This window comes from Balaenoptera borealis, assembly GCF_965194805.1.
Source record: "Balaenoptera borealis genome assembly, chromosome: 3".
NCBI lineage: Eukaryota > Metazoa > Chordata > Mammalia > Artiodactyla > Balaenopteridae > Balaenoptera > Balaenoptera borealis.
In genome coordinates this window covers 90,601,954-90,627,072 of record NC_138866.1, presented here as the reverse complement: position 1 = coordinate 90,627,072, position 25,119 = coordinate 90,601,954, and the positions used below count along the sequence as shown (strand labels likewise).

The window sequence follows — 25,119 nt, the reverse complement described above, 5'->3', positions numbered from 1 at the left end:
AAAGTTATACCTAAGGCACTGAGAATCGTTTTCCTGTACTCTGGTTTGCTGTTTAAAGGATTTTCATTAGCGAATACCATCACATTTGAACCTTGCATCTACCTTTTATTTTATAGCCAGTGAATCTCTGCTACTGCTTGAAAGCACAGAGTTCCTGATTTCCCTAATGGGGGGAGCGTTAGCTTGGATGCTCTCACAGTGACTGTCCCCTTACAGACAACTGCTGAGTCCCAGAAGCATCCCCATTGTAACCAACAGTCTCTCCTTGGGAGACAGGCTAGATTTCAGGATGATGCATTTAAAACATTTGCTCCCTGCGAGGTTTAAAGTTTTTTGATAGCAGGTATTGGTGCAGCACTGCCAAATTGTAGTATTCCAGAGGGGTGCCATTTACAGTGTTTTCTATTTTTCTGGTGATCTCTGGCATTGGGCAATGTACAATCCGTATGGCTGTGTTTTACATTTCCTTATCCGTTAAGATTCCTAGTGTAGTGATAAACACCTACTTGTTAGCTGAAACGGTTACTATCTGTTCACTAAGTCACCCCCTTTTTCATTTTCTTGGAACAGCAAGGCATGGGGAGATTATAAAGAAAGCAAATAGTTTTCAATATTGAAACCTAAACGTTTTTGATTTTTAGAGGAAGAAGGCTATAGTTCGTCTTACTAAATGAACATCAGGGAGAAAGTTGGAGGAACTTAAAGGAACTTCTTTTACTTCCTTTGTCATCTTCTCCAATCTTGTGACCATGGTCACTTTTAACGGAGGAAAGGTAAACCACCCAATAGATGAAAAAGCCACCTGTTGGGGCTTTAACGGACAAAAAAGTTGGGAGATCTTCTCAACAGGCAGTGGGGAGAAAGAAGGGTGGTAACATCCAGTGGTTAGACAAAAGAAAACTGACTTGACTAAAGAATTGCAAAGAAAGGAGAAGAACCCAACTAGCAATCGTGGTGAGGAGGTTAGCTCAGAGACCTACAGGGAAAATGTACGGAAGTGGCGGATAATTGAGAAGTGATTGAAATAACATTTTTGAAAAAAAAGAAATGTTACTAAACCATCAGAATTTTATAAAAATCCTCTCTGTAATTGTTTTACATTAAGAATAATGATTATTTCAAGCTTACCAGTAAACTTGGTTGTCAAATATTATGGCAAGAACTGCTGCTACACTAATCACGTATGCTGCGCAGTCTCTGAATAGGGGCCAACATGATAGCGTTGAAACCTATAAAAATAATTTAATGTTCTCCATTACACTAACTTCTTCAAGTACTTGCTTAGTGCAATAATAAAATTGTTTGTATATTTGTAGCTAAATATTGTTATCTTTTGCATATTGCATAGAGAAAGGAATTTTAAGAAAAATTGTGTTTCTAAACGTAGTCTGATTTTCATAAATTTGACCAAGAGGTATTTGTGGGTTAACTTAAAATTGAATACATGTTGTTTTTCGACCGATTAATAAATATAACTGAACACATTACTAGTGCCTTGTTTGTTCCAGACTCTGAACGGTTCTTATAATTTGTCAAGGCAATAAATTTTGTTGAATAAAGTTTTTTTACATACCACGTTAGATAGTAAGCCACAGGCTGCACAGATGCCAAGGAGATTATAAATTGCAGATCCAAGAATGGTGCTAATGCCAATATCGCCCTTTGTGATAAATACACCTATAAGCAAGACAGTAGCTAAGTTAGTATTGACTTGGAGAAGATCAAATCACATAGAGTAAGAAAAAATACAAGGAGCAATAATTACCTAGGAAAGCAGTAACTAATTCAGGAGCTGAACTGCCGGCTGCCATAAAAGTTGCACCTGCAACATTCTGGGACAATCCCAAGTCTGAAGACAAATGAAACTATGTTATGCCTGGTAAAGTGACAAATGAAAGAGTATGTCTTTATAACTAAATAGATATATATCAAAGCTACGTCTTCACAGAAAATCACTAATATTAACTTTAGCTGGAAAATAGCCGATAGAGGCAGCATGCTAGGCATTATTTACCCTAGGTCAGAAAGTTAGTGTCAAAGTTAGAACTAAAGCTCAGGTTTCCAAGGCTTTGATAGCAGTCCTTTGTTGATGTTTATTGTTTGCTATAGCTACTGATATTTGACACTCAGTCTTTCCAGACTCTCAAACTCTGGTGTGCTTTGTTGAGCCCCTTTCACCTGTGGTCAGTATTTCCTTATTCTTGCCTGTGGGGACCATTACCTGTCGCTCACTCTCAGGTCCACATCAGGTTCTACTTCTCTGCTGAAGCATCTACCTTTGACATTACTGATTCCTTTTGTTGTTGGCGGTGTGACAACAAAACAAAAATAGCTACAATATTTCTGCCCACATGATTTTCCAGAACCTCTCCATTCCCTATCAAAAAACCAAAACAAAACAAAAAACAAGGTGGAGTTTATGTTTACGTCATCTGAGCCTAGATGAGCCTTTGTGACTGCTTTGACTAACAGTATGGCGGAGCCGTAATATTTCTGAAGCTAGGACATAAAAGGTGACAAAACTTTCTCATGGTTTTCTCTCTCTAGGAACATTTGCTTCAGAGCCCTAAGTGATTGCATAAAAACCCTGGCTACCATCCTGGAAAGACCTTGTGAAGAGCCCACATAGAAATAGAGGTCCCTGAGGAACCCCGGCTGGTTCAGCCCCCCAGTTTTGAATCTTCCCATCCCAGGCGCCAGACATGTGAAGGAGGGAGTTTTCAGATAATTCTAGTCCTCTCTTCTTACTATAGCTGCATGAGAGACCGCAAGCAAGAACCACTCAGCTGAGGCCAGTAAACCCCCAAAGCTGTGAGAGGTATGAAATGATTGTTCTTTTAAGCTACTAGTTTTGGGGTGATTTGTTAAGCAGCCATAGATAACTGGAACACCTGACTATTGTTCATTTATTTGTTATTTATCTGTTGACTACCTAGTATGCCAGATGCTTTTTTTATGTGCTAGGAATGTGGCAGTAACAAAACAGACAAATGTTTCTCATCTTCTGGAATTTAATTATAGTGAGAACAGACAGACAAGATAAGAAAACTATGTATTATGTTAGAAGGAGCAAGAGCAGGGTGGGGGGATATAAAATGTCATGGAGGAAAGATTGTAATTTTAGATTGGGTAACCAGAAAGGACTTCACTGAGATGGTAACTTAACAAAGACTTCAAAGTGAGGGAGCTAACCTCACATAGACCCAGGAGTATTCTAGGTAGATGGAGTGCGTGCAAAGGTTTTGAGGTAGAAGCTAGCCTGTGTGTTCAAGAAACAGAAAAAGACTGGAGTGTCTGGAATAAAGTGTGTGAAGGAGAGCTGTAGATGATGAGGTCAAAGGTAATAGGTGGCTAGATCATGTAAGGCCTTGTGGATCCTAGCAAGGACTTGGGCTTTTATTGTGAAGAATATGGGAAGTGCTTGGAAAGACATCCACAATATTGCTTGCTGGTGATACCAGCCGCAGTCATCTTTTTTATACCCATGAGATTGTCTGGTCTCAGAGGCCCAACCAGCTTGTTGGGCCACCTGTTAAGCCTCCATTGTGAAAAATCCTCTCAGGATAGTCGGAATTATCTAATCCAGGCCCTCTCTCCTATTCCTTACTATTTTCCTTTGGTCATCTTGCTTGATGAACATCTACTTGTGGTGACTAATGAAGGGAGAGAAGTAATAATTTATGTAAGTGACATTTCATAGCATTTCTTTTACTGGTTAGAGTAATTTTACATATAAATATGCAGCATATATATAGTATATAGAATTTATACTCTTACTACAACTCTGATATGTAGTAGGACCGATTGGCCATGAAACTTAAAATAGAACAAGATGAAGCATATTGTTCTGTTATTAACTTTTTCATTTTATGTATGAAGTAAATAATATCTTATATTCATGGTATACAGTTCACTATCATATACATAATTTAATCATCTCAGCTATCCTCAGATGTGAGTGATGGTATTTCCATTTTACAGATAAAGAAACGGGTCCAGAAGGTTAAGTAACTAAAAGTTACATGGAGAGTAAGGATCTTAAATGTGAGGAGTTAGGGCATAAACCACAGGTTTATTGGTTCTAAACCCAGTGCTATTTCTGTTTCATCACAGAAACTCAATATAATATAAGAATGGCACTTAGGCCAATTATGGGGGGCAATTGAGTCATTTTCTTTCCTGCCTCATGGTACTGGTACATAACTACCACTGTTCCATTCCTTGCTAGGGGGAAAATAGCTAATGGGAGTCAGGAATAATTTGGACGTTTTCCAGCATATTCCAGAGAATGTATGAATTTAGTGATATTACCATGAATTCTCTTCTCAAACCAGGGCTAGATAATATGTGGAGGAAATTGAAAAAGAACAAAGTGCTTTATCTTGAAGTAACTGTCTAAACTTGGGGCAGCTGAAGAGTGAATGGCCAATCTTCATTTAATGCTGGCTGAAGAATGCTTCATTAGAAAAATTCAGTCTTGAGAGAGAAAGGGTGATCCATCCGGCTGCTGCAAGGTAAGAAAATAGGTGGCCCTTTTGAGCACTTTTACTCTCAAAAGGCAGTAACAATAAAGCTTGTTGCTATTCACTGGGCTCTATTTCAGTTATGAAAAGAAAGGTTCTGTACAGATGGATGTGTAAAACTTCAAAGATATTTTAACAAGTTATATCTTAAGGTTCTAAGCATATTTTGTAAAATGGTTTATACCTTTGAACTTTAGAATCGACTGGCTTTGTCTTCACTGACCCTTGGGTAGCATTTCTCTCTGCTATAGTTTATTATGAAAGATAAATTGTTCTGGTTTCCACCCCCCTCCCAAGAGCTATTACTTTTTTCCCTCTCTATTACTCTAAAGGAATAATCATATTTCCTTCAGGATATAGTAGAAATGTTCAAGGTGAGTTTTCTTTATAGGTTTAGATATTACATTGTTTATATAAAGTGCAACTTTATGATAATGAACTGATTACTCATCAGTAACTCATCAGACTTTTTCTTAAGCATGTTCTCTTCTCTGATACCATGTTGGAAAGTTTATAACGGTTTTTGAAAATCCTCTTCTGGAAATATAGTAGAAAGAGTTTTAAACTAAAATGGAGACCTGGCTTCTGGCCTTGCCAGTACCTTAATGTGAGACTTTAGATAAGTCATTCAGACAAGCCTTGTATTTTGCCATCTGAAAAATGGAGGGTTGGACTACACAATATTTAGGTATCTTCTAATTTTATCAATTTTTACAAAAAATATAAAATATGAATTCTATGCCTTAAGCCTCTGTACTGCTTCTTACTGTTAAATAAATTCCTTTTATAAATAAAAATCCCCTTTGCTGCTGAAAATTTAGAAAACGGAGGAGAAAACAGAATGGGGAGGATCATTTATAATTTTAACATTGTATTTTAACCACTGCTACCGTTCTTTTATGTATTTCCAGTTCTTTTCACAATGTGTGTTTAATAGAGTTACAAGAGTAGGCTATAAGCAATTTGGTGTCTTCTGGCACAATTTTGTAAAGTCCTCAGTGATAGCAAATTTTCATGCTTTGTGAATGGATTTGAATTTTGGAAGCAATTAAAAGTCATTCAGACCCAACTCTAGTGACTAGGATGGGTAGCCATGCTGAGTAATTCTATTCAAAATGAAGTATGACAGCAAACCAATGTCTTTTATGATTTGCAAAATTGGTTCTGATATTAATTCCAAATATATTCTAGAAATGTTTTGAGTGAAGTCAGCATCGTTGAAATAAATGCCTAGCCTCTCAATGCACAACTGCATGTATATGCTCTGTGGTGCTTTTAACAGTAAATAAAAACATTTGAAGTACTTTATCATCTCATATTTTGTCTGAGCTATAACGGAATAAATTCTGAAACCCTGTATAATGTTTTGAAAGGCCTGATTCCACTGAAAAAGAAAGACTCCCCCATGGCCTAATCTAACAGCTTTAATATTAATTAATTTCCACTTGCCCTAAGTCTATCATATAAAGCATATGTAAGACATTTTATCTCCAGAGCTCACAATTACCTGAGTTTTGTCTCCATAACTTGCCCAAGGTCACATAGGTAGTAGTTGCAGAGATGGGATGGGCAGCTAGACCTTTTTGAGTTTAAAAAGCTGCTCTTTCTGTTACCCATGTAAGTGAAGAGATTAATACATAGCTTTATTATTATTATTATCATCATGATCATCATCATTGCCTGTTCCTGAATAGCATCTTGGTAATATCCAGACCACTTGGCACTTATTTAGATCCATACACCTAGGGTAGATTTAGATGCAATGCAAGGTGACCACAATATATTTATTTATATTTTAAATTTAGATTAGTTTAGATCAGAGGGAAAAGAAAAACAAAGAGGATGAAAATGCTCTTAAGAGGAGAATGAGTGCCTGTGTGGCAGGGAGGAAGCACTATTCTTAGATTCTTTGTTCTTTGGGAAGGCTTTGCCTCTGTAAATTTCATAAGGATTAAGAATCAAACAATCCCCTGAAACTGTCGGCTATCCAAATGCCATACTCACAGAATTATTCCACTCCCTTTCAATTTTATCAATTTAGAATTAATTCTACCTGGAATTAAAACCTGCCTTTCTTTCTTGTTGTCTATTTCTGAAACATAAAGTAGAACATGGGCAAATATTAGCTCAAAGCAGAGTGAATAAGAATAATTTTTTAATAAAAAAGTAAATATTTTGTTTAAGTATGTTTCTGAAAACCTTACTCAGATCATTTTCACTTAAGACATGTTATACTTCAAAGGATCAACATGGTGGAGGGATTAGAATTACTAACTGAATAGCATATTAGTGTAACATTTAAAAAGAAAAGTTTCATAACTAGCTCATTGTGGACTTTGGGCTATATCAAGTGACCAGTCATTAGGGGTTCTCATTTTTCTCTCTAGTTAGCTTAGGAAAAGTTAAAGAAAGGTGATTTAAACAGTTGTTAAATAACTCCAGGAGATCCCCATTACATGTTAAAACAATACATAAAAAGGATTTGTTTTGACTTTATACTGAACTTTTGTGTTTCTAAAAATGAACTGCTTATAAAGATGAGAGGTAATAGTCCTACTATTTGGGCTACAAGTTAATATAGTTTATATTATATATAAAAGTGTTCGAAGAATCATCTTTAGTCTCTTTTCCTTTAGAACTTAAATGGATAAAAGAGAAAATAGGATTAGAGGAAGGGGGTATAGCAACAACATTTTCTTGTATTGGTTCTACGTAGTTAAGATGACAGCAAAATGTCTCAGGGTATGTGCTTGCTTTTCCAGTTTTGAGGTGGGGAGGAGAGGTTGTGTGACTTTTATGATCATGAGTTGAGCAAGAAAGGGAAAGATCCTTGTTGAAAGCCTCAAGTGGTGGTGGTTCTAATGGTAATTGACAGACCAGCATATATAGCTACAGACAGAGAAAGAGCACTCACTTGCCTGAGCTGGGCCTGGCCAGGGCATCAGCAAGAGGCTCTGCCCTCCACCACTTCCAACTTATCCCCTGCATGGAGACTCCAGTCCTGAGCCTTTTCTAGTCTTCACCTTGCTGAAGACCCTTGTGCTAACCAAATGAACCACTGTTAGTGATTTGAGGAGGGGTTCATGGGGTGACGGGGCTGGGTGGGCCAGGGGTGTGCCAATTCAACCATTGTATCCTAGGTTGGGACTCAGACATGTACTCCATAGAAAGTCATTGCATTATACATGATGGTTTGGTTCCACAGTACTGCACTATGACTTCATATACATCATGGACAAAATGCTTAGTTCTCAGAGTCTAATTATTGCAGGTAACCATTTATAACATTAATTTACAACCCCCAGTAGGTTGCTAAAATTCTTAACTGATTTTTTTAAGTGACTTGGTGGATTCTCACTATTTTGTAGTATACTTCCTCTGTAGTTACAGTGAGTATTTGATGTATTTTTGTGGTCAAAATTTTCAGTGCCCTTGGGAGGAAAAATACCTTTTAAAATTGTTCAAAAAGAACAGTTCTTCTGAAACAACCATATTACGGCAGCTAATCTCAAACAAGGACGTGTAAAATTATATCACACAGCAGTTGAAAACATTCTTGGGTTTTGGCATTAGAGAAACCAGGGCTCTCCTGTGTTCTGGCTGTGTAGTCTTGAGAAATTATATATTCTCTCAGCCTCGGTTTTTTCATTAGTAAAACCAATCTAATAGTCCCTACTTTATAGGGTTTTTGTGAAAACTAAATATAATCATATATGTTTAATTTAGAACCATGCTTGGTCTTCTATAATTGTTTTATGATAAATAACTATAATAAATACATAAATAATTAATAGCATTCCAGTACATTGTAGAATGCTCTGTAAATTGTTTCGAGGATTATATTAATACTTATTAGTTGGGTGGGACTATTTATTATAGCTTGTCAAAGAACTATGGGGAAATGTAAAGCGTTTGCAGACTTTCTGAAGTTAGTTTCTGTGGGTGTAAAGAAATTCCAGAGAAATTGTTTTTTATTGCTGATGTCCTAATTTGGATAAGACCATGCTAAGACCTTGGAAAGAGAAACGACAGAATTAATTTAGAGGCATTTAAAAATGAATCCAGCTAGCACTATTTCTGTTTCATTTCATTGCCAGTATTTTCAATGCTCAAGACCGGGGTCAATTCTTAGCAGCTGAAGATTTGGCAGTGATGTGGGCATCCATCAATCACACATCCATAATAGCTACTGTGTTATACTTCAGAGCAAAGAGCGATTCACTTGAGAAATGAATGTTTGCTGATGATGTTCCAAAGTAATTCCACAAATGGCATGGTGGAAGTCATTATTATAGATATTTTATGAAGTTGCTTAATGAAGATTATTTTGAAGTAGCAATCTAAATTTTAATGCAGTGGTTTCTTCTGCAGGGCCAGAAAAGTTATCTATTTATTTACCACTCCCAAGACAGGTTTTTATTTTAAAAATTCTTGATGGATTTATTCTTTGACTGAAAGAAGTCAAGTCATTGTTTGGAAATGTGAAAACAAAAAACAAACAAAAGAAAAGTGATTTGTTTGTTTGCTTTCCAGGAAGAGAAGGATTCTAAGTGGGGATATAGTACCTTGAATTTTAAATTTCTTAGTTTTATATAATTAATATGATTTAGTTTTTCTAATGAGAAGTGCGGTACTGGCACAAACATGAACAAATAGATCATTAGAATAGAGTATAGAGTTGAGAGTATAGAAAATGGATCAACTTTTGGGAAAAATAGCATTGTATCCTATAGCAAAACAAATTCTTAGTGAAGAAATGAAAATATTAAATATAAATAAATAAATAAATGTAAAAAAAAAAGAAACTATAAGTAGAAGAAAAGATGACAATTTTTCTGACCTAGGGATAAAAAGGTATTTCTAGGTATAAAACCAAAAGGGGAATCATAAAGGAAAATATTTGTAAATTTACTTAAAAATATGTACACTTCAATGTGATAAACACATAAAATACAAAACCAAACAAACCATAAAAAGTATATCATATAAAAATTATATTAGAAAGAGTTAATACCCTTATATTAGAAAAAATCTTGGAAATCAGTAAGTAAAAGACAAATACTCCCATATTAGAACATGGGCAAAAAACACAAAAGCAAAACCACAAATTTTAATACACATATAAAATGTTCAACCTCACAAATAATAAGATAAATACAAATTTTATAAAATAACTTCCATTTGAAAGCAATTAACAAAGACATTTAAAATGATCCCAATAAGAATTATTTTTAAAAAAGATATTATTCATGGTTTTCTGGAATGGAAGCTACCACACATTGTGGAGGTTTTCGTTGGCACACCCTTTGTGAAATGCTTTTGGCAATGTATAGTATAAAGCTTAAGATATGCATAGCTCTGTATCTTTATCAGGAAATGATCAGAGGAGTTTGCAAAGATTTGATACAAGTATGGACATAACATCATTTAGAACAAAAAATTAAAACTCAAATGTCTAATAAGATTAATAATTTTAAAAATTGTGATAAATTTCTACTGGGTGCTTATTATGTATAAAAACCAGTGTTGGGTGCTCAAATCGTTTACAGAATCAGGAACTATTGTGCTGCCATGAAGAATCATGTTTTTTGAAGGGTATTTAATAATATAGGGATATGTGCATGATTAAATATTATCTTAGGAAAAGGAAACGACCTCAAATTGTATATGTAGCAAGATCTAAAAGACTGAAAGGAAATACACCAAATGATAACTGTGGGGATCTCTGGGTGATAGAAATGTAGAGGAATTTGTTTTTTCTTCTATTCTGCTTGCATTTCATCAGTCTAAGTATTATGTTAAAGTAATTTAATTTCTATTAAGGAAAACTATCAATGTCAATGTCAAATGTAGTATCAATGTAAAACTATAAGTTAAATAATAATTATAATAAACTTACGCTGACGTGTTCTATAATTATTTTTCATTAGAGAAACAGGTGTTGAGTGCCTCTGCTATTGCCAGATCCTGTTTTAAGTCCTAAGGATACTGCTGTACTGCACTGAACAAGAGAGAAAATGACTTGTATTTCAGCAGGGGTTGGGGATGGGACCATGGGAAAAGGGAGAAAGGGAGAGTTTACATTCACGCTTTTTCCCTGTGAAGAAATGCTAGCAGTGTGTGTGTGTGTGGCGGGGGGATGCTATTTTTGTGCAGTCCTGGGAGTATGCAGTGGGAAATCTAAGCCTTAACTTTGACCTTCTCTGAAGCGAGCATGCTCAACCAATTAAACTAACTAAGCAGGAGACAGAGACTGGAAACGCTGGCACTTTTGCTTATTTGGCATAAAACATCACTGATATCCTGATTTTAGGGGCCAGTGTGCTAATGTAAGGTCTGTCCTCAGAATTCTGGGCGATATACATGATTGAAGGGGTAGAACTGAGGGGCTTGGCAGATCTTATTTCCAGAAACCAGTAACTGAGCTTAATGTTTAATTACCTGATGCCAAAGGGCACTTTACATAAGATGCAGGACTTATTTATTTATTTATTGGTTCATAAACATGAATTAGTTTCCTTACTGGTAGGAGGCTGGGAAAGGAAGAGGGAGGAGGGCGGTCCTTAAAGGTATTTTTTTATCATCTACCTTTTTAAAAAAGTTACAGAGATTTTAGAGTAAAAATGAAAAAAATTTTTGAAGTATTTGATGGCAAGTATTAGGAGTCCAGTGTATTAGGAGTATATACCAAGTGCATGTATATGAAACTTGGAACAGCTTACTAACAAACAGCTAGGCAGTACAATAGACAAACTGCAAGTTTCTGGAGATAGGCACTATAACAATAGTTGCTTTGTACTCATTTAAAGATGTTCTGCTGAACATTAACTACAAAGAAAAACCATACTCACGCCAGTCCCTCAAGATACAGGACACCACAACGCAGAAGTCAGCGTTCTGCAGCCAGTTGAGATGGACAGGATTGCTGCTGAGCTACTCCAAAGACAGCTGTATATGTGTGTGGCACTACTGTTCTGGAAAGTTGTAGAGAAGATTTCCAGCTACTTACATTCACTGATGATTTCCAAGGAGGGTAGGAAGTACTCATCACAGACAATAGACATGGCCATGAACATGTAAAGGATAATTAGGAAGTAGATTATGATGCCTCCATCTGCACGCTCCTGTTTTGTGAAAAACCCTTCAGGGAACTCCGATGATGGGGACATAACACATTGGGTGCTATTTCCTGGTAAGGAAAAGGAGGTGAAAATTTGAAGGATGTTGGAGTCACACATTCCAAGCCCACAAAGAGAAATTCCTTAAGAAAACAGGAAGTGTGGGATTAAATCACTTTTGAATATGATGTAATTGTAGATCCTTAAAAAAAAATTAGTCTTTGGGACCTGAAAGAGGTGCTTTAATGAAATAAGATAATGATAGCAGGTGAATTAAAAAGAGGAAATAACGAAATCAGTCTTCCTTGTCTGCTTCATTACTAAAAGGGAATTCTGAACCCCTTTTCCTCCTCAGTTAGAAACTGTATTTTGAAGATAAAGATTCCTAATATCTGTACAATTTCATTTTCCCATTTCAGAGCCCAAGTTGTCCGCAAAGCCCAAGGCCCACAGAGAATCATCCACTGTTGCAGAGAGAATTTCTAGGATGAAAGAAGATTTCTTTTTCCGTGATGAAGTCTCCAACAATAACAACTGAAGACTCTCCTGCTTCATGACGTCTGTGAATTATTTCAGAGCTATCTTTGAGAACTTATTCGAAGGATCAAAAGTGTTTGATAGCCTACCAAATGCTAAAACTCAGAGCAAATACAGCAGGAAGCATAAGCAAAAGTGAGTCAAGTAAGAATTTCCCTCTCTTTGTCTGTTTATCCGTATGTGGCAGCAGCAGCAGGGGTAGCTGACCCCAGCGTCCACCTACCTGTAGCCCTGGGGAGCCGCTGGGGCAGGGAGGCACCTGGGGGAGGCAAGTGTGCAGTAGCCCAGAGGATGCCGAGGAGCAGGGCCCTTCTTGCCCACCGTGGGCCCCCTTTGGTCTGCATTTCTGCAGCGGTCTTTCTGCAATGTGCAGCCTTGGGAAGGGAGAAGAGGAGGATTAAGCTGGATCATGTGAGGAGTCTCCTTCCTGCCCAGTGCCCTGCCCAGGGCACATCACAGCAAGGCCAGTGGACAAGGGAGGGTGATTGGAGCCAGCCGAGCTACTCTGATCAGGAGCCCTAAGCCCCAGAGAGGCTGGAGGAGGCAGGGAGGAAGCAGACAGTCCCGTGGCCCACAGTCCCCGAGGGCAGACCCAGGCGGCTTGCTCTTTACGGAGTGATTTTATTTATTGTCTTCATCCTGGCTCTGCTTTTGACTCTCTCTAGATTTGTAAGGACCTGAGTTTATAACTGCTTCCACCTCTCTCTCCAGCCCTTGCTTCTAGAATTTGCTGGAGCTCGTGTATGTGCCTTCTTTGGCTAGGCTGTCACCCTTTTATATTTCTGTTTTGGCCTCTCGTCCTCTCTCCAATTAGGAGGCTCCTGCAATAATCTAGTGGAGCAATGATGGTGGCTTGAACCAGAGCAGTGGCAATGGGGATGGAGAGAAGTGGGCAGCTTCAAGAACTAGTAAGAGTCGTAGTGGATGGAGGCTATTTGATCATTGGTTAGCTGTGCTCTCTGCCAGAGGTTCTAAAATGCAAATTGGACAAGCCAGGGAGTGTTCAAATATAAACTACTATCCTCCCTACCCTAGCATTTACTGGGCTTGCCAAGGTGTTAAGAACTTCTGGCAGTATAGTAACATGTGGCGAATAGCACAGGCTCTGTAGCCAGACCACGTGGCTTGAGTCCTAGCATTGCTGCTTAGTACCTATATGACCTTGGGTACGTTATTTAACCTCTCTGCTCCTCTGTTTCACTCTCTGTAAAATGGGAAGGTTATAGTGCCCTCTATTTGGGTTGTGTGAGGATTACATAAATGAATGCATGCAATCTGCTTAAAACAGCCTCTGCCCCATGGTCAATATTATCTATCTATTGTCTATCATCTATATTATTATTATTAATGTATTACTTTTGATTAAGATAGAAGCTTCTTGGCCATAAAGGAATGTCTTAGTTTTGCAACTCTCATGGTTCCTTTGCAGAAAAAGCATAAAAATTGATGTGCTTGCTAAGTTTTAAATTTAGAAACTGCGTTTTTCTGGTGGAAAGGAGTAAGTTTGTGATTTTGAGTTGGTAAAAATTCTCAAACACTCTTTTGTTTTGCTGGGAATTGCTACCCATTATAAACCTCTCTGAAACCGTCATTTCCAGGAACTGACTATCCAGATACGTGGTGTGGTTGTGAGGCTGGGATGATGAGTCACCAAAGTGTAGCCCAGTAACAGAGCAGATTCCCAGCAAGCAGAGTTCTGGCCGCTGACACCTGCAGGAGGTGGTGCCCTGGACCACTGGCCTTCGGCCTCAATGCCTGCAGTGCTAAGCCCCAGGGAAGAGACCACTTACCTTTGTGTAAGTGCAAGTGTCTCATGAACCTTTCCTCTCCAAAATGCAGTAGTTCAATCAATTAATAGAACTGAACATTATAAACAAACAAAATAACAGGAAAACTCAAACCCACAGTGAAAGTGAATACTTACACAATGTATGTTGTTAATCCAGGAAACAGAGCAAGTATCTGAAGATATAAGCCAATTACAATGAAACAATTCCAGTGGACTCTTGCTCATAGTAGGTACTTAATAAACATTTGTTGATTAGACTGTAATGATTCTTGAAAACACATTCCCAGAACACACGTATACTTGTTCTGAACAAACTATCCAATAAAATATAGGTTTACCAAGAAAAGAGAATTTAGGAGGCTCATTAGATTTGCTTTATACATTTATTCTTCATTTTGCAAAAGAATCTGAAAAAGCTTTATTGTAAAATAAAACAGATTTAAAAAGCCACATAAAATAAATGTATAGTTATTATATTACTATTGTTGTTATTTATTTTTATAAGATGGACTTCCTTATAAACTCCCCAGGTCAAGAAATAGAAGTTTGCCAGCCATCCCAGAAATCCTTTCATGTGCTCCAATCCCAACTTATCCTTTTCTCTGAGAGTAACCAGTCTCCTGGCTTCTATAGCAGTCACCTCCTTGTGTGTATATTTCTAATAGTTTATCGCTCATCCCTAATTGGGGGCATGCTAAGGATACTACACCTTAGCCGTAAAAGAAGTCGTTTAAGTCTCTTTTAGTTTAGAGGTTTCCCCTACTTCTTTTTCTTTTCCCTATAATTTATCTGTTGGAAAACCCCAGGGCATTTGATCTGTAGAGTTTCCCACAGTCCTGATTTATTGATTCTGTCCTATGGTATAGCTCAATATGTTCCTCCGTTTTCTATATTTTTGTTGATTGACAGCTGGATGCAGAAGTTGTTCAGACTCAGTACTGCCCCTTTGGCAAGAGTAGCTCTGCATGCTCAGAATCTGCTCTGCTACTGGGCTACACTTTGGCACCACTAAGGTGGTGGTGAGGTCTTTCCCTCATAAAGCACACGGTATCTGCTTCTCTCTTTTGTGGTGATTTTAGCAGCCATTCATGCTCATTAACTAAATCTATTAATTCTTTAGCGCTTGCAAAAGAATGGCATTCTTATTCTATAATTTCTTCTTCATTTATTACTTGGAATATTTTACAATAAGGTGATTTCTATCATCCACTTTGTGGGTACCCAGGGGTACTCAGTTTATGTAGCAATGGCAATGTATATGCTTGACTCTTCTTTATTTATCACTTCTCAAGATGTTTGGCGCTCTCTTTTCCTTCCCAAATAACCAATTCTATTTAAACAATTATTATGAGTTAGTGTATTTAAATATATTTGATGGGTTCCAATTGTAATTATTATCCTTTCTGAAGTTCAAATTGTCTCATCTTTAGCCAGTGGGAGCCTCTTCAAATTGACTTCTGAGAGCCTTTGACATGATCTTAATAGTTTTGGTAGCTTTCTTACTACCTGATATAAAAAGATGTTCTAGGCCCATCTTATACCTCAAACCAGCCATTTCTCCAAAATGCCTCTTTATTTTTTTAAATGCAAAGTAGATCAAGACCATGACCTAAGAATCTGGGTTGCTAGGCATGCTCATTGTCTCTCTCTGTCTCTGTCTCACAGACACATACACACACACACACACACACACACACACACACATACACACACACGCACACACACACACCTCTTGATAGAATACATCATGAGTTCATACTGGTACTTCTCATTCAAGGGTCCCAGTTCTCAAGGGTCCCAGTACTTAGGGGACAGTAGAATATCCAGTGGTTCGTAATTACTCATTTACTGGTGCTATTTACATATATGAGTCTCAAAATAATGATATTGATACCACCACTACTCAAATAATTACTGAGAAGAGTTTTAAGATTTTGCATATGCTCTTTCCATTCGCTTTCTATTCTAAGAGCTATAGCCTATCTGCATTGCCTGAGCATATAGTCATTAAATATATTCTTTCTCCCTTTAACCCTCATCTAGTCTTGGTACTATATTTTTAATGCTTGCCACCACTCTTAGGTTGATGTTTCTCTAGATATTTTGATGCCCAAATCTTATATTCTAGTAGATTCTTTGGAAGGGCTCATGGGAACAATATTCCCTGAGTTCTTTCATGTTGATAACATTATTAAACTCTGAACTGTGGTTTGTACTCACAATGATAATTAAAAGAAATAAACAGATAAAGAAGCCCAGAACAAGCCATCTGTTGAAATAGCCAAGTAAGCTAACCTGTTAAAATCAGTGCAGAGGTGGCTATTGAGTTGTGATCAAGGTATAGGCTGGTAGTCATGTTTTTCTCTTGAGGAATAAAACTGTCAAAATTATCTTCTTCAGCTCTTCCTTGCTCACTGACCAGCTTCACCCTCACAGTCTTCTCCCAGATACGTGGACCTCTGCTGAGCTAGCATCTTTTATGTTTGGAATCAAAGCTTACAGTGAAGTTATGTTTACTAAGCATGAGGTACTCATGTGCACTATTCAGTGTAATTCTCCCACTAACCCTAAAGGATAGAGGAGTAGTTTTCACTGGCTGCTCAGTAGAAGTATCTGTGGCTTTTAAAATTATTGATGATTTGACACTTACCCAGACCAATTGAATCAAAATCTAGGGAGTGGCTTAGGCATGGATATTTTTAAAAATTTCCCAGGTGATTCTAGGATTGTTGAGAACTACTGGGTTGGATATTTCTACCCCTGTTTTATGGATGATAGATTGAGTCAATTGCCTAAGATCTAAGGTTACATAGTTCCAACTAAATGTCAGAGCCAGGATGCAGACAAAGGTCTGTCAAATGCTAAAGTGCAGGAACGTCCTTACCTGCTAAGCTGAGCCAATTCTTCAGAATGTAATTTGCATGCGGGCGAAACTGTGCCTATCTCATTTTGTCCTGCATTTCCAGTGTTCAACACAGTGTTGGGCATGTGATGGGCATCTACTAAATATTGTTGAATGAATGAATGAATGAATGAATGAAATAAGGAATTCCACAATGATTTTTCCTTGACAACATCCACAGGATAAGAATACACAGCATCTTCTATAAGTTGATCCTTTTGTCCCATCCAAGTGCCATCTGCTCAGTTCCCCAAGCATTTGTCTGAAGTGTCCCCTAACCAAGGGGGCTCAGTCAGCTCTCCAGCTCCACCTGCTGGCGCTCCAAACACGGTTGAGCTTTCCAACTTCCTATTGGAGGGAATACGGAAAATCTACAATGAGGAACCCTGTGAAATCAGTCATTTGAAAAGAGGTTTCGACTTTCCTTCATGGAATGAGAGCTCGGAATGGTGGTCAGCCCCTGCCTTTTATTATCTGCACCCCAACCCTGAAATGAAGGTTTTTGTAGGCTGCCCCAACTACTGTGAAGACAGAGGAAGGGAAAGGAAGCAGGTGGCTTAAGGCTGGTCCCAGGCTCTGACTCCAGCTTGTCATTATTACCTTTTTATTTTTTAACTTTTTGTTAAAATACATAATATACCTACAGAAGAGGGCACATACTTTGCCATTGCTTTTTGCTATTTAAACAGGCAGAGTCAAGCCCCATGGGCACCCCTTAATGAGATGAGTGAGTGATTGTCACCATGTGCAGCACAGCCTGAGAGAGCTGGGGTGCAGTGAGTGTTGACTGTAAGTGCATCGTCATAGGGAGCCCTCTGTGTCTCAGTTGCTGCTGTCCTGTGAGTGGCTGGCTCTCCCTCAGGCTGCTTTCCTAAGAGAGTAGCCTGGGAATCCTCATGACAAGGAGCTTTCAGCTCAGTCTACTGAGCTCCTTCATTTTTTATCTCTAACCATCACAGAAGTTGCTAGCTGGGGCCATAGCCATGGCTGTGAGTGAGCAGCAGTCTGCTCAATGGTTCACATATTCCCAAGGTACCTGCCGATTTTCCTCACATCCTCACCCTTGGTGAGTTTATCAGCAAAAGCCCAGGGTCAAGCACTGGCTGAGAGTAGGACTGAACATTTCCAATTTCCAACCCGGTTCAGATTGGTCTCATTCACTGCTGCGTGGGTCCAACTCGGTGAAAGTTATTTAAAACATTTTAAATTCCTAGAAGGCCTTCAAAGTTTTCTCAGAAATTGTATTTTTTTTTCTTTTCCTGGAGGGCGTATTCCAATTCTCTGAATACTAAGGGGGGGGGGGGGGTTCGCGTTTTGCAGATAAAATATGATTAAAAATAAAAAACGTTTTAGAGTGGAAATAATTTTAGAATTAGCTAAACCTGGGTTAAAGCTCCCTCCTCCGTTCTTTCTGAAACTCAATAAATGGGGATAATATCACATGCTTTTTAGGCTGTGGGATTACAGACATAGAACATAAATATTCATCCCCTTTCCCTCTGCACTGTAACTCCATGAGAGCACGTTCTGTGTCACCAGAACTTGGCAGAGTGTTTAGTGCTCAGTGAAATTGAATACACTGGGCAGGCCATGAGCTGGGGAAAAAAATAAATAGATAAGGGATTTTCGTTAGCTATATTTACCAAAAAATGGAATTTTGCTTTTAGCCTGCATTTTGATCCTTGTTCCACCCACTTCATTTGTGCTAGCCTTACTCTGTCTTTGTTCTCAGAGTTTAGATAGAAAAGCCTTCTGACGTGTTTCAGTACTTGGTGGTTTAATGAGTGATCTGGAACAGAGCCTGCCCCAACCCGGCTTTGTTGTTTTCTCTTCTAGCTCTATTTCATTGGGGTGTTCTGAGGGGGTGGCAAGTGAGACAAGAGGAGGGGGGACCCTGACTCAAACGTGCTGGAGTGAGGAGCTTTAGTTTCTTCACTTTAATGTAATAAACCCCCTCAGGGTCTGAGCCAGCATCATCATTTTTCCTTAGTCTGCTCTGTGAAGGCTGCCACCCCTATGTAGGGAGATGGATTCTTCCAAATTTGCTGGGCTTAGAGTTTCTCCCCTAGGCTTGGAACTCAAGAGCCCTAGAGCTCATAAGGACAGAACATAAGAGAATCTGGTCTTGAAGAGGGAACTCCAGTAAGTGCTCCGTATTTCTCTCCATACTGGGATAGGCTATACACATCACCTCATGTGCTTCGAAGTCCTTCCTTAGCAAGTAGAGGTGGGAGTGGTCATAGCTCTGCCACTGTTGTTGTCGTGGAGGGTATGGAGCTAGAGGAAAAGCGGGGGAGTTGACCAAGAGGATTGACCACTGTCATACCAGTAGCTTGTACTCCATGCCCATGCAGGCCAGGGTTGTTGTTGGTACTGTGACTGTGGTCATTCTTTGTAAAGACCTGCAGGCGTGGTTGGCACAAGTCTCCGTGAAAAGGACGCTTGCTTTCCAGACTGCGGGGCTACTCAGTCTGCTGTGTCTTTGGCTGGATATTCCCAAAGAACTAGACCTATGTTACTTTTTTCTAGAACCTAAGGACACACATATTTCACCTCTTGCCCTTCTCTCCCGCTTTTTCCAGTTCTTCCCCAAACTGGAAGTTCCCTGTAGGAGACATGGACGTGTACCTCCCAGATACCCCTCGAGGGAGGACTTGTTGCCCCAGCATGGGGGGTGCTGTCAGCAGATGGCCTGCAGCTTAGCCCCTCCAGGGACTGCCTGAGCTGCAGAGTCTCCTCACCTGAGATCACACCGTTCCCAGGGCAGCCGACGTCTAAGTAAGGCAGGGGTGTAGAAGCCCAGCCATTTGAGTCCCAAGCAGACCACTCTGACAGGCAGTGCTCATTTCAGAGCTCCCCACTGGTTGGACCAAGGCTTCATTGGACCTGCCTTGAAGTTCAGCTTCTTTAACTTCCAAATCCTGCTTCCTCCCTTTCCTCTCACAGATGCTGAGCCCCAGTAAACATCTTATACCCCAAACGCCATCTAAATGACAGCTTCAAAGAACCCTACCTGTGACAGGCCCTAGACTACCTGATAGCTTGGTAGAGTTTTATGCTCAGAACTCCAAACTTTACCCTTGATATGTGAACAGTGAGTTGTAGATTTGAGAAAATGCCTTTCTCCTTCAAAAATCTTGGCTTTCAAAAATGTTGTTGTCCATGGATAGAAAAAAAGATTGAATTTGAAACTCAAAGTAAAGGAATAACTCCTTTGTTTTAGATTGTGTTTACCCTTTTCTTGAAGCAATGAATGCCGCTGATTCCACGGGCAGGTTTCTGGAAAATTTCTAAAGGTTGCGTTGTATGCAGCCCATTTTCCTTCCAACTTAATCTTAGTGAAAGATACTGCCCTGGTTGTCATCCATGATTCCTACTTCTCCCATCCCCTGCCACCTCTGTCAATCACCAAGTCCAGATAACTCTTTCTCCTAAACATCTCTTGGGTCAACACACTCCTTTCCATATCCATTGCTACCATCATCTGTTGCCCAGACTTCTATAGTAGCCTCCTGACAAGGGTATCATCTCTCTCGCCACCAGCTGTCCTTCCAACACCTGTGTGTCAAGTGGGCAGTTGAATATAGGAGTGCATAGCTCAGAGGTGCAGCCCGGTAGAGGAAGAGGAGCCAGCAGGTGAGTTTCAGAAAGAGGGTCACTGAGGCAAGAGGGAAAACCAAAGGAATGTGGTATTCCCAGAGCAGAAGATGGGCAGTTTTCATTGAGGGCTGGTTAGAGGTTAAGGTGAAATACAAAACACAGAGCAGAGAGATCATGGGTGATTTTAAGAGGGAAGTTTCACAGGAGTCCTATGGGTAGAAGTAAAGCTGGAATAAACCATGAGAAGGAAAAAAGAGGAGGGTTTTTGTTTGTTTGTTTTACTGTATGTGAAAGAGAAATTGAGGAGCTGGAGGGGAATATTGGATGAGGGAATTGGGGTTTTGTTTGTGTGTTTTTACCATGGGACATTCTATAGCATGTTTGTGCATTGATGGGGATGATCCAAAAACAAGCACGAATTGAAAATGCAGCAAAGAGAAGGGAATCCTTGAGAAGGTGCTGGGGTTAGGGTTCTAGAGCTCCAGAGGGTAGATGGGCTTTTGTTGGAGAAGCTCTGCTTCCTCCATTGAAACAAGAGAAATGGAGGAGATGGATATAGATTCACAGATTAGGTGGGGAAGAGGATACATAAATTCTTATCTGATGGTTTCTATTTTTTAGTCACAAAGAACATTTTAAAAATCATGTTTAATTCATATTTGAGGAAGGTTTGAGAAGAGAAACTGTAGATGATATGAAATAATCTTCATGATATTGGAAAAGCTAATTTACCAGGCAACCATAAGAGGAATGTTGAGTGTTTTGTTCAGGTTTTTGATCATGAATTTAAAGTGAAACTGGTCACCTATATTTTGTGTGTGTGTTTATCCTCCAGTAATATTCTAGTTTTAAAATGCAACTGTGGATAAACTGGACTCCATCAGGCATGTTTTGTTCCAAGCAAGTGTTGACAGACGAGAGAGGTATAAAGGAGGAGAGGAAATTTTCAAGGAGGTGATTATAAATTATAGACTATGTGATCTAAATGAATAAGAAAGAAAACAAAAGAGGGGACTGACTGGTGGGTGATGAGAACATGGCTGATGGTTTGGGGATGTCATTGAGGTTAAAAAATCATGAGGAGATCGGGTTTTCAGAAGCAGATTTGGAGGTGGTGCTGATTGCAGTAATAACCAGGTAGTGTGTGGTAAGAAGACTAGATCGGCGGTAGTAAAGTGGAGGAAAAAGCAACTGGAGATGAGAAGGTCAAGGAGCTGAAAATCCAGAGTTTGGATGTCCTCTCATCTTGCACACATCTCAGCGTTTTGTAGTTGTTGGTCTATCTTTCCAACAAGTATGTTACTCTCTGAAGGAAGGGACGACGTTTGTCTTGTCAGTACTTCCTCCCTAATGCCCAGCATGGTCGCTGACCCATAAAATACTCAATAAATATTTACTGAATGAACAAATAAGTCTATTATTTTAAAAAATTCTAGAAATTATTCCTGAATCGAGAGATGCATCCTGGGACACCACTGTCTCGACTCCTCGTGGACCACTTTCTGTGAGCGGCCTTGTGGGTGATGACATTTACTACTGCTGTGGATGCTGTGAGAAGCACTGCTGTTTAATTCTCCGTGGTATTTAGTACAGGGGCTTGCTGAGGAAGTGACTCGCTCCCTTACGCATTTATTCGCTCCCTTAAGACCCACAAGGGAAATGTTTTCTAGGATTTCATTGCTTGGAAGACCTGTGACTCTCCTGAGTGAACAGACGGTTTGTGAGTCTCCTAAGCAAATATGTTTTCCTCTTTGCTCTGCCCATTACAGCCAGATGTGTGGCTGAGGCTCAACTTCAGCAAGTATGCAGGAAAATATGGTATCTGTTCGTTATGAATTATTTCACCCTTTGCTTTATCTGATTATCTTTTCCTGGTTTCCTCATCTTGGTGGTTTCTTCTCATGTTTTTGTTTCTATTCTGGAATCTTTCTTGAATATTTAATGCTAGAGTGTTTTCCCAAGGTTCAGCCGGATGAAGCTTTCTCTTGACCACTTCAACTGGTGCAAACTTCTGGTGATCATGTCGAAAGCAAGCCTGTTATAAACTATAATAGTGAAGATTCAGATTAGGTCCATTTATAAACAGTACGCATTTCTGAGGCTTTATTGAGCTAATTTGAGTTAAGCTTAGAATTTCTACAATATATAATATTCAACGTGTCATCTGTCTTGGACAATACCAGGTACAAAATTGTTTACGAAAAAGTAAACACATTTCTGAAGATTTATCAGTTAAATCAAAGGCTCCTATCTGAGCCTTTATTAATTTAATTAAGGAATTTTATGAATTTTTGACATATATGTGCTTAATCAAATAATTTAAGAAGTGTAAAAAGAACTGAATCACGTCTAAAGACTCTGGGAGCCTTATAAGAAAGGCAAATGTGGTACTAAAGCAGAGATCAAGATGACACATATGGACAGAGGCCACTGCGGGATGAGAAGAATAAATGGAAATGAGAAGACGAGTGAAACTCTATAGGACTAACCACATGGGAACACTGAACACAAAGATCTACACACTGTAAAGGGAATGAAAGGGAAAAACAGAGGAAACAGGTTACAGCTGTGAGCTTTGCAGTACACCATAGTGGAGAGTCATTAAATACATTAAGCCCATTAAATACTGTCATTGTGGGAAACTGTATTCCAGAACACTCGTTGACACCTATTGTATTTTATAAGAGCTGCTTTCCTCAGATGGAGATGCGAAGCTGGCAGGACAGAGAAGGAGCGCAGCTCAGCAAGGGTGATCACACAGTGGGGCGGAGACCAGACCACTGCATGTATTTGTTGGGGACAACTGAATGCTTCTTTCTCTAAAGTTTGATCACTAGTCTCATTAAGTGTTGTGTATGAGAAGAATGAGATTGTTAATTGTGTTTGCCGTGAAATATGTGAGTAAGCAAATAAAACACATTAACAATTTATCGACAACTGTAAAAATATTCCAGAATGATGTAACTTATGTTGGTACAGCTAGTTCTACATATTTTTGTAAACTACCTAAAATCCTTTTTTGGGAGAAGCTGGGTTATTCATTAAAGAATATAAAACAGGACTACATAAAGTCATATTGCCACTATTGATTTTAAAAAATGACCCTAGGGATGGAATGTTTATTATTAGTGTTATTAAAACTTCTAGTTATCATAGACTGTGAGCTTCTACTATGCTAAGCGATATGCTAGACAATTTTTGTGCATTTAATCCCCATAGCAATCTGATGATGGGTACAATCACTATTCCCATTCAGTCATTCAGCAAGTATTTATTGAGTTCCTAATATGTGCTGGCGACTTTTCTAGAGTGAGTGAGACAAAGACCTTGTTTTCTTGGAGCTTCCCTGCTAATGGAGGACAATGAACAAATACTAACAGAATATAGATAGTAATAAATGCCAGGAGGCATCTAAAGCTAGACGAGGGGATGGAGAGTGGCAGGAAGTACCATTTTTGAGTGGTCTAGAAGGGCTTCTCTCAGGAGAAGACATTTGAGAAGAGACTTGTATACAGTGAGAGAGTGAGTCATTTTATAAAAGAGGTATCAAAAACTCAAAAAAGGCTAAGTAACTTGTCAAGGGTCACACAGAAAATGGCTGAGCTGATTTCAAGCCTGGGGTATCAAACTCTGGAAGCTTGGCTTTCAGCCATCATACCTCATGCCTCAAAGTTCTGGGCTAATCTCACTGCAGGCCTCGAGGGCAGTTTTGAAGGTAGGATCTCAGCTCCTGGAATTCCAGCTTCCCACATCAGGGTTTGCCGCTCCCCGAGGCTCAGTGGCAGCCCTGCTCTGGCCACGGCCGTTTGGCGAGGCTACAGTTTCATGGCAAAAAGAGAAACAGATCTTTGATTAAAATCTATCGAAGAACAGCTGGGAATCTAATTTTCACACAGTTTTGCTGTGTGAAAATTAGCAGGAAGGGAGTGTCCTTGGGAACTGCGTGTGCAGTGTTAGCACCTTCTAAAGCGTTACCTGATGTACCTGCAGATGTTCACACGGCTTGAGGGAAATTCACATTGGGCCCTTGCCTGAGTCCTGTGAGATAAAGCTGATAGTAGTAGAAATACATTTCCCCCTTTAATCCCCTCTCGTTTATTTTCCCTGTCATGCTGTAGTCACTGCTGGAAGGGCGTGCAAAGACTCTGTCCCATTACACTTACCAGACCAGCTTTGCTCAACTAGAATCGCTGCAACCCTCCCTTCTCTCCCTGGAACCCTCAGCGTGGATGGCAGATAGTCCCTGGCTGGTCCCATGGCACTGTGTGTATGGGCTGGGTTTAATCCCTCTCTTCCCCAGTCCAAGAATGGGAACTAGTAGTAGGTGCTTGTTCTTAAGAAGGAGGGAAGAGCATACTCTTGAGAGGAGCCTGGATCTGGGATAAACCCTGGAAGAAACCCTGGCACCTAGATGTGCAAAATAACAGTCTTCAAGTTGATGTAGATTTGAGTAAATCTCTGAAGTTTTTGGAGGTGTCACAGATGGACTCAGAAGAATTGTAACCTGTGCGCTCATTTGCACATTTATCGAGTACTTATTAAAAGCACCTTGGATATGCACATCACAGTTCTTAATCCAGGAAATATAGAGAGCACACAGTGTCATGGGAGGGACAGACATGAAGAAGATCATCGCATGATGGTGTAAGA

The 25,119-nt window shown here is 39.3% G+C and overlaps 1 protein-coding gene and 1 long non-coding RNA gene across 2 annotated transcripts in view; one reads left to right on the top strand and one right to left on the bottom strand.

The window, feature by feature from the left end:
* The window catches only part of SLC24A5 (solute carrier family 24 member 5), a 30,593-nt gene extending 6,033 nt beyond the window's left edge, over positions 1–24,560 (bottom strand). Inside the window, exons 1-5 of the mRNA XM_082387661.1 lie at positions 12,402–24,560; positions 11,533–11,712; positions 1,766–1,849; positions 1,574–1,677; positions 1,129–1,229 (exon numbers count right to left, since the gene is read on the bottom strand). Coding sequence (XP_082243787.1) covers positions 1,129–1,229; positions 1,574–1,677; positions 1,766–1,849; positions 11,533–11,712; positions 12,402–12,522 — 590 coding nt within the window. The 5' untranslated portion in view covers positions 12,523–24,560. The remainder of the gene's footprint in view (positions 1–1,128; positions 1,230–1,573; positions 1,678–1,765; positions 1,850–11,532; positions 11,713–12,401) is intronic.
* Positions 1–25,119, top strand: part of LOC309626674 — a 49,764-nt gene that overhangs the window by 6,324 nt on the left and 18,321 nt on the right. Inside the window, exons 2-4 of the long non-coding RNA XR_014243351.1 lie at positions 2,548–2,818; positions 4,335–4,514; positions 12,061–12,313. This is a non-coding gene — a long non-coding RNA (uncharacterized lncRNA). The remainder of the gene's footprint in view (positions 1–2,547; positions 2,819–4,334; positions 4,515–12,060; positions 12,314–25,119) is intronic.